This window comes from Haliotis rubra, unplaced genomic scaffold, assembly GCF_003918875.1.
Source record: "Haliotis rubra isolate DU_JTF1 unplaced genomic scaffold, ASM391887v1 Scf462, whole genome shotgun sequence".
Classification (NCBI taxonomy): Eukaryota; Metazoa; Mollusca; class Gastropoda; order Lepetellida; family Haliotidae; genus Haliotis; species Haliotis rubra.
In genome coordinates this window covers 147,981-157,880 of record NW_025767149.1, presented here as the reverse complement: position 1 = coordinate 157,880, position 9,900 = coordinate 147,981, and the positions used below count along the sequence as shown (strand labels likewise).

At 36.3% G+C, this 9,900-nt stretch overlaps 1 protein-coding gene across 1 annotated transcript; it reads left to right on the top strand.

Annotated features, from left to right (window-relative positions):
- Positions 1 to 189: 189 nt before the first annotated feature.
- Positions 190 to 8,579, top strand: LOC124290326 (ran-specific GTPase-activating protein-like). The gene is made up of 6 exons (XM_046727036.1): positions 190 to 306; positions 1,780 to 1,883; positions 2,205 to 2,362; positions 5,843 to 5,971; positions 6,838 to 6,910; positions 7,851 to 8,579. The coding sequence occupies exons 1-6, from the start codon at positions 292 to 294 to the stop codon at positions 7,918 to 7,920; spliced, it is 549 nt and encodes a 182-aa protein (XP_046582992.1). The 5' UTR covers positions 190 to 291; the 3' UTR covers positions 7,921 to 8,579.
- Positions 8,580 to 9,900: the final 1,321 nt, after the last annotated feature.

The following is a 9,900-nucleotide window of genomic DNA, read 5'->3' as shown; positions in this document are numbered from 1 at the left end:
TTATTTCTAAGAACATGGTAAAATATATCATTTTCAGTAATAATAATTGATGTCCCTTATATGTCTGTGAAATTAAACATAATGGTGTGTTAAATATTGAAAACCAAAAAATATTAAATCTAATAGAACGTACAAATACAAAAATCATAACTTATAAAACCGGAAGAATATTAGGAATAAGGTAACAGCCTCGATCTGAATTCAGCGGGAAGTCGGCTATATTTGCTGGATTGATTTGACAGTAGGGATCAAGAGAGAAATCCAAGTCAATCAGTCGCTCTACGTTCAATTATGGCAGATGAAAAGGTATTTGTTGTGTTTAAGTTGCTTTGAATTTTATTTAACAACGTTAATTTTCAGATGATGGATTACGGGGTAATAGCAAGTACAAATAAACAAGCTTGTTTGACAGCTCCCCTCACCTGTGAGTGCTGACCGCTTTTACATATCACAGATAACATTTAGATTTTGTCGCGGCAGGTAATAATTACCTGAAATGTTAATTGGAGCATTAATTGCTATAACCTGAACTTCGTTGTGCAAAGTTCTTATGTCAAGGGGTTTGATCTTTTGTGTACCTGATGTATATTCATTTAAAGTGCGAACTAGTAGAAATCATTATTTTTCTTTAAAAAGATACAGATTTTAATTCAGCTGCGATTTTGAATGCTATGTGAAGCCATCATTTATTATCATTTGTTAATATTTGAGGAGATAATATGTTAGGTGCCAATTATGTGGGCACTGACAAAACATTTTTTAGGTTATTGAGCTTGTAATGCATTGACAACATACAGCATGAGATTCACATGCTCGCTTACTTGGTTGATCATATGTATTAACTGGTTCAGAAATAAAAATATACTAACCATTCAGGAAGAATATTGCTGAATGCATACAACAAACAAAAAATTCAAAATTCAAGTCAGTGAGGCAAATTCCATTGATGAGGAGCCCTCTCAACAAAGCGTTTATAGCAATACCAGATTCATAGGCCTTCATATTGACACAGCTGACCTATACTCACAACAGACCATAAGATTCATAAATGGATGTAAGATTGGAAGTGATGCTCAAACTCAAGCATCGTGAAGGTTGTTGGATTAGGGAGATGGGGCTAACCCTTATAACTGGAATGGGATGCTTGATGGCAAAGTGAATCCAAAGGCTGGGTAAGACTTCTGCCTGTATCCCCCCTACATTTTTAACAAAGAGGAAAACCTTTGACTGGCATTTTTAGAAGTTGTATATGTTTTCAGTATGTTCAGATACAGTTAAAGAAACATGTTAAAACTCCTTATCAGAAGAATATGTACATATTCAGGTAATATGATTTGATGTGAATGAAATTTAAGGGGGGATACGGGCAGAAGTCTTTCCTTCATAAACATTCCAGACTTTGATGTGGACTTTCATCAGTAAAATTATTAGTGCTGGAATCGTTCTTGCTTGCTTCAATGATTATTGATGGGCTCGGGAGGAAGTATCCTCAAACCTCTTGATCATAGTGTTAACCGTTCCTGTTTCGTTTTTGTTTATGATTGTCCTGTTAACAATGCCAACATGAGTTATCTCCCATAATCTGGTGGGGTATATGATTGCAATTGATTATTGTTCGATTACTGAGCTCTGATTATCGATCTGCTTATTGTTAGAAAACCAACATTAGAAGTCATCAGAGTCCACACCACTTGATGCTCAAGACGTTAGTTCACTTTCCTCAGCTATTATGTCGCTATTGCATAATGATTGTTTGACTAAATTGGACATGTTTTTCAGGATGATGCTCCAGAGTCTCCAGAACTTCATTTTGAACCTGTTGTGACCTTGAATCCTGTGGAAATAAAGACGTTAGAAGAGGAAGAGGAAGAAATATTGAAACTGTAAGGGTAGATGAATGTGCAGGGCTCATCTGTTGTTTTGTTTGAGAATTAACATTGACAGCTAACATGTTTACACGCTTCTTGTTCTTTACTACTTGGAACTTCAGTACAAGTCAAGCATTAATTGTAAATTCAATCTTCATTTTTCTGGGAGCCCTTGTTTTAAACCTGAGACCCCTTTAATAAAGGCTTTGTTTCCCAAGGGTCATCAAAATATGTACCCCAGGTAATCCAATGACTGTTTACTTTCAAACTGGACTGGTCTTAAATGTTATGCAAACTTGAGAGCTTAATGTTAAAGTTATCCTTCTAATTTTACAGGCGAGCAAAACTTTTCCGCTTTGACAACACATCAGAGCCTGCCGAATGGAAGGAGCGAGGTACAGGAGAGGTGAAAATTCTGAAACACAAAGCCACACATTTGATACGAGTACTGATGAGGAGAGATAAAACACTGAAGATATGTGCAAATCATTATAGTGAGTGAAATTATACCTTGTTGCTGTTGTATTGTGTGTACCAGGTGTCCTGTGTTGGATGAGTCTTCACAAAGGAAAGAAACAAAATTAAACTCTACAGAGCTCCAGATAAGATTTAGCTCATGTGGGTACTCTACCCACTGTATTTTTTTGGAGTGGGTATTATGAATGTTGAGTGGGTATTTCATTTTCCGTTACCCACAGCTTTGAAATATGTGCGTATTTCAGTCATTTTACTTACCTAATTATTATGTCATTGAGTAAGTTGACTAAGCAGGTATGTTCTGCCTTATGTCATACCTAATCAAAACCAACTTAGATATAATGGAAATGATTTCATAAAAAATCACTGATCCTATACTGACAGTACAACACTAGTCCTATGCTAACAGTACAACTTGATAGCAATCGATGTCTGTTTCATTACGCATGCGATTTTTATAAATATATTCCGTACGCATTTGTTTTAAACTTTTGTTTTAAACTTTTTATGATCTAACATTTTAAATGCGTAATTTAGTACTTTTAATTCATTACATGCATTAGTGCTACGCAACAATTATTTTTACAATGCGTAATTGGAAATTTTCTATGCATATTTTACCTGGATACGCAGCTTATCTGGGCCTCTGACTGTATAATATAGTTAGTTATAAGCATTTTGATAACAGATTGTATATCTTAAGAAGGATTAGTACTTTTAATTCATTACATGCACTCTGCAGTCTAATGACAGGGATTGAAATAGTGCTTAATTTGCATGCAAATATTTGGCACAGATGAAATTATAAAAATAATACCATGATTCATTTAATTGAAAATGTAATAAGTTTGACCAACTCAAATGATTCAAAACCTATTTTTGCACCCCATCATGCTATTCATCATTAGCACTCTCAAATTCACAGCTTGACATGGGCATGGATATTTTGAATGCCAGTGTGCATAACAGGAAATCCCATTTTGGATGATAACAGTTAGTGGGTTTGTTTACAGTCCACGGCAAATGACACTGAACTGTTCTTAGTCATGATAGTGGTCAGGAAATCCAGCTTTGAAATTACATGTTTACTGATTCATTAAACAATAACTTTAATTGACATAAGTATGTTTTAAGTTAAATTGGATCATGAAAAGGTATGGGCACGCTTATTATCTGTCAGGTGCCCAAAGGCACCCTTTGAAACAAATATCATTTCTGTCCCTAAATGATATGCTAGTATTGTGAGAAATTTAGCAGTTTGTTGCTTTTATAGCACTGCCTATGTTTCCAGACTGTTACTCTACACATCTACCCAATTTTACAAACCCATTCTATTTAGTGAGAGGTGGCATCCTTGCATGCCTACTGATCATTGTTTTGCTTCCATATCAATTAAATACACAGGCTTGTACTCGACATACTCTTCTAATATAAATAAAGTCTTGTGACAGGGTGTAAGAGAGGTTTTAACTTGACAGGGAAATGTATTTGGAATCCACTTCTTAACTCATTCAACACCGTAGGCCGGTAAACTGGCCAGGCAGTAGTCGCATCAAAATTATGTAATTTTAGAAACCTAACTAACATATGATTCTTTTATCAAATCTATCACTTTTCACAATGTCTGGAAACACTTATTAAATTTCAAATGACCATATATTATCGACAGGATTAGAATTATAAACTATTTTTCGCAATGTTATTGAAAAAAGTCTCGGACACATGCTTCGGCAGCGGGTCCACAATAACATTGTCAAAGAGCAAAGTAACGATGTTTCGAGGAAATCATTAAATAAATTGAATAAACTAATGAATAAAATCAACAACAGCATTCATAAAAGTTGTCAAACGTACATATAAAATTACTATTTCCATCTCTTTGTGCGATCATGTAATGTAAGTCATCTCGGCTCTCGCCGCCTCAATCTTCACGCTTCGGACACGATGTTTAATGCGAAAATATATGCATGAAGCATTTTTGCCACGGGTCATAACCTAGCACGATACGTCCAATAAGTTCCATAATTTCCGTATAGGTAGTGATTTCTTGCTTAATGTGTTCAAAATAGCATTATTTTACCCAAAACTTTCGTCTAAATCTAAAACGATGTTATATGTTATTCATACGAAGCTTCGAAAACGGAGGTATTTTCCGTTGTCATTTTACCGAGCGAAAAGCCACTGATATCGGGAAATAGGCGACCATATATATTATTTAAGAAATCTTTTTATATTAATTTTGTGATCACATAAAAATGAAAATTTAAACGAAAAAGGCACGGGCATGTTATGACATGTCACAAATGGGAAAAAAATCGCCATAGTTTTTGCTTCTTTCATGGTTCATCTGGACATCATAAATGTAAGCTTGCATTTTCATTACAAAAATAAATTTATTTAAGTTGTAGTTGTATTATTTGAATAACATTATAAAATAAACTTCATATTTATCAACAGTGGGATTAGATCTTCTAAATGGTGTATGAGATGTAGTAGCAATAACGTTTTACAAGCTTATAATTTCCTTCATAAACATAGGCTTCATCTATGACCTTAGAGTCTCTGGGAACTCGGTGTCATGGCAGTAAATGCCTCTGGTTGACTGGTGTTGAAAGAGTTAATAGTGATAATTGAGGTAGAATAATTATAGATTGGTCAGAAAGTCCAAACTACCAGGCAGCTGGACATTTTCCCCACATGTAATGTAGATGACAACCAATCTCTCATTATAATCTTTCATATATTGTGATTGATACTACTTAGAGCTATAGCGAGGATTGAGTGATAAGAGCTGTGACGATATCATAGTATCGCTAATCGTGATGCTTTTTTTCATATCGTGATAAGTATCGTTGGCCTAAAAACTTTGAATTTTCACTAGAAATTGACAGTTATCAGATGCCAACCCATACGATTTTATCATATTCGTTATGAAAAAACAACAGGAAATACGTGACTACGATAGCAGTAAAAATATACGAATTTTGAAAAAACCATTAATTATGAAGTAGCATACGTACCATACACAATAAATTTCGACCACATATTCAGTATCAAACTATATGTAGATCTATGTGTTAATTACAAGAATACCTATATATTTCTTTATTGAATCTGAAAATTCTTTGGCAAATTAATGCTAATTTTGGCCCCAAAAATACTAATTATTGCATCAGTTTTGGCCAAAATACTGAGCTAAATTAGGGTTAGCATATCGTGAGATGTATCGAATCGTATGGTTCCAAGATATCGCAATACGTATCGTATCGTGAAATTTCTGTATCGTCACCTCTATTGAGGGAGGTCAGTGAATATATTGAAAAATGTAGTGCTGAACTAAGTGTGTTGGGAGTGATATAGTTTTACTGAACTTAACATTGAAAAACAGCAAAATAATGCTTGCCAAGTAGCTTTGATGTGCTATCATATGGAATGATCCAGTCCTAAATCAAGGGCTTACAACTGATTCCTCACAACTATTTAATGCTTTGTTTCAGTATCACCTCTCATGGAACTGAAACCAAACTGTGGCAGTGATCGGGCGTGGGTGTGGTCAACACCAGCAGATTTCGCAGATGAGGAGTCCAAACCCGAATTGCTAGCAATAAGATTTGCAAATGCTGAAAGTAAGTGCCTGAAACAACGGAAACGTACACAACACTTATTCTATACACTGTTTATACCAGATCACTCTCACTCACTCTTTTAGCTGCACAGTAGTTGGAAAAGCTGTATGTTTTCAATCTCAATTCTCATCAAATATCCTTTAAAGAAAATTTACATTGATTAGAAAGGCTTTCCTGCTTGAATGGTTTGATTTTTATGAAAAGTTATATTGCAAGACCCTAAGCGTAGCACAATCCAATTTACAGGGCTCCAGATAATTTTTCAACATCAGGAGTACGTACTCCTTATTTTTTCAATATGGGAGTACTGGAAAATAATTATAGTACTGAATGGAATGTAATGGAGTATCAGTAATCTTGTGTTTTGTGTCGTATATGCACCACAACATTGCTAGTCTTGTGTAAACAGGTCAATAAACAATAAAACAATACTCTTTCAGATAAATACGTCTGTAAATGATTCTAGGACCATTGTCATGCTGCGTATCTGCTACGTTTTCCAAATTATTTCCTACCGTATCGTGCATATTTCTTATCCGTACATACTCCGATACGGCCCTTATATGGAGCCCTGAATTTATGTTCCATTTCAAGTCAGAATATGTATCAAACTAAATGGATAGAAACATGTCTATAGGCTGATTTACATTGTATAAAGTGAGAAAGAAATACAAACCATGATGGTTCAACTAACTTTGTACAACATAAATCCAGAAAAAATGTCGGGTCACCCTTTTCTTTAATGGGCCTGTTTTGATATTTTGATGGCTCATGGGGCCCTAGTGAATCATATCCCAAAATGAACACATTGTCTGCAGGATGTAATAGTTCTTTTGTTTCAAATGATTGTTTTGTTAACTTTGCAGATGCTCAGAAGTTCAAGGAGAAATTTGAAGAATCACAGAAGTCAGTGGAGGAAACAGTTAAAAAAAGCACAAAGTAAGAATAAGCTGGATTTGCACTTGTTCCTGTGGTATTTTACACGATTCTTACTAAAACTGGAAGCAAGTTTAATTGTTATAACTGGACGGAAGCATTGGTATTTTTTTAATTTAAATGTGGGTAGGCAACTGTTACAAAGAAAGTTAATTTGATGCTGTTACAAGGTTTGAGGTGGTTTCAATCAGTGTTCGAGATTATCGTCAGTCCTTAGGCCCGAAGCCGGCAGAAAACCACTCGGACCAACAGCAGGCCCTTGTGGCCGACAGCTTTTTCATCCTCAAGAACTAAGAGTATTATTTTTTTCAGAAAATATCCTTTAGTAACTTTTAGTTTTTATCTCGATCAGCAGCTGTTGTCTGTAAGTGAAACAGAGGAAGCAATTTAGGTTACTGGGATGTGATCTTTTAACCTCGAACAAGTTATCTGAATGCATTGCGTACTTCATACACTTGTATTGTAGCTGAAATATAGGGCCTTCACATTCTGATCAGGACCCACAACTTTTTATGGTTCTGGGTCCTTAGTGCCTGCAGCTTTTCGGGTTTTTTGGCAAACTCTGGTTTCAATCATTGTGACCAAGCTGGCTTGCTTTAATTGTGCTGAAAGGCATTGATCTGGTTCAGACCCTATTCTTGGCTGGATAATGTTAGAGATATTATTTTAGGTTGAAATCACTCTACACATTTACATCATGCAGGAGCAGTTAAAATGTAGATTTGCTATGGAATTGTCCAGCCCACCCTGGGTGCCTGGTGAGAGGCGACTAACAGGAAAAAGTGGTCAGTCATGCCCATGCTGGTTCTTGCATTCCATATGTATTGCTTGAGTTGATGGTCACGATGTCAATGGCTAGAGTGTCTGGTCCAAACTCAATTATTTACTGGCCGCAGCCATGCCTTGCAGATCTCAGAATGGTTATCTTGTGTGTTTTTTGCAGATGGCGTTTCAGAACAGAAGTCAACAGAAGATTCACAGGAGAAATCGAAGGAAAAATCCAAGGACAGTGAAGCTGAGACATTGACAGAAAAACTTGGTGATATGTCAGTGAAAGAGGAGGCAGCATCAGATGTCTCAAACAAAAGTGAAACGAAGACTGATTGATAAGGACAGTGATTTTAGAGAGGAGATTTTTATCATGTGGTTGAAACCACAGCAAACTCTGGTCAAGACAATTCCATTACAGGAGCTGGAACTGACTGATCAGTTTCTGCAGTGGAACAAAGGGTATTTTAATCCAACATTTTAGTGACCCTCGAAGCCACCTTGGTGCAGCCCAGTGATCCAGATAGGATGGACAGTTCTGAAAGCATTACTCGTGAAAACATTCACATCATATTTTTTTGTAAAATTCATGTCATTTAAATCGTGTATTGGCTGGATGGTCGAAGGTGTTCAGTGCTGTTTATTGTAAATATTCCCTGCTTTTAAAGATCCCATGCACATTCACAAGTGATAATTTATTACACATCTGAATAAAACTTGAAATATTTGTGTTTTAGTTACTTGTGCACATGGAAAGTATTGGTGATTCATTGTTGGATTTCCGTCAAATGTTGTGTCCGCAAAGGAAGAAAATGGTCAATTTTTGGAGGAAAACCTGACTTCAAAATATTAAATGGAATTTTACAGAATTTTGTAATGGAATAAATAATGCATCATGCTGAAAGGTATTGTCTTTGCTGTGTAGTTGATAGTCCCGTGCATGTGACAGAATGCTGTGTAGAAGGTAGATCATGATGAATAGGAGCGTGTCAGTCGTGTCCTGTCACCTTCTGATGGTGTTGACTCATAGTTAACACCTGTTGTTGGCATTATCCTTGTGATGAACTGTTGCCATGGTTACAGGCAGTGGCACTTTTCTTTGACAGATTGTTTTATCAGCAGCCATGCTGTGTGGTTACCATGACGATAGGTATTATGCGTGATCAGCAGTTTAACCCTAGCAAATTATTCTAGTCGTTAGAAGACTGTTAATTGCATGTGTCAGGGGATTGAATCGTTGCTATGTCAATCCCTGGATAGTCTGTTCCTGAGTATTATAAGGTGACTGCTTTTGTTTGTTTGATGCAGCACTCCCCGTAATATTTCTGCTATATAACGGCAGTCTAATAAATAATCAACTCTGGACCAGACAGTCCAGTAATTGACATGTCATCTGCCGCTAAGACAAATCCGTGAAGATCCAGGTTAGAAGTGGCCTTCAGCAATCTATATTTGTCCTTAGAGGCGACTAACAGGATCGGGTGGTCAGACTCACCAACTTGGTTGACATTCCTTCAGATGTCAACTGCATAGAAAGATGCTCATGATGTTGATCACTGGATTGTCTGGTCCTGACTCAATTACTTACCCCTGGAATATTGCTGAGTGCGGCGTTCACACAAAGTCTAACCCAGAACTTCATGGGTTCGTAGATCACTTATAAAGTTTGGGCACTACAGATGAGTTGAACACCACACATTTGATAGGTACATCTTTTCTTTCGTTTCGGCAATTTGTTGACTTGTATTCAACTGTTAAAACGAAAAGTGGTCATGACAAGATAAGCAAGCAACCATCAACAAAGATAGCTGCTTCAGTATTTTTCACAAACACAACGTTAGTTGGTTTGTTGTGTAACACAGGCCCCGGGCAATATGCCAGCTATATGGCGGTGGTGTGTAAATAATCAAGTCTGGACCAGACAATCCAGTGATCAACATGAGCATCATTCTACGCAATTGAGATACGTTGCAGAGATGCCAATCCTATTTTGGGCCTAAGTGTAATTTGGATCTCAAAAGTGTAATACTTGAAACACTTACTTAGTGAAAGGTGACAACTTTAAAAAAATTACTTTTAAAAAGGTTTATTCACATGAATAGGAAAGATTCTAGACTGAAATACACGTGACCAATCACTATCAAGTTCCATACATAGAAAATTGTTGGTCAGGTGACACAAAGTACTTAAATTCCTTATACAAGTTAATTGGAATGAGCGTGATG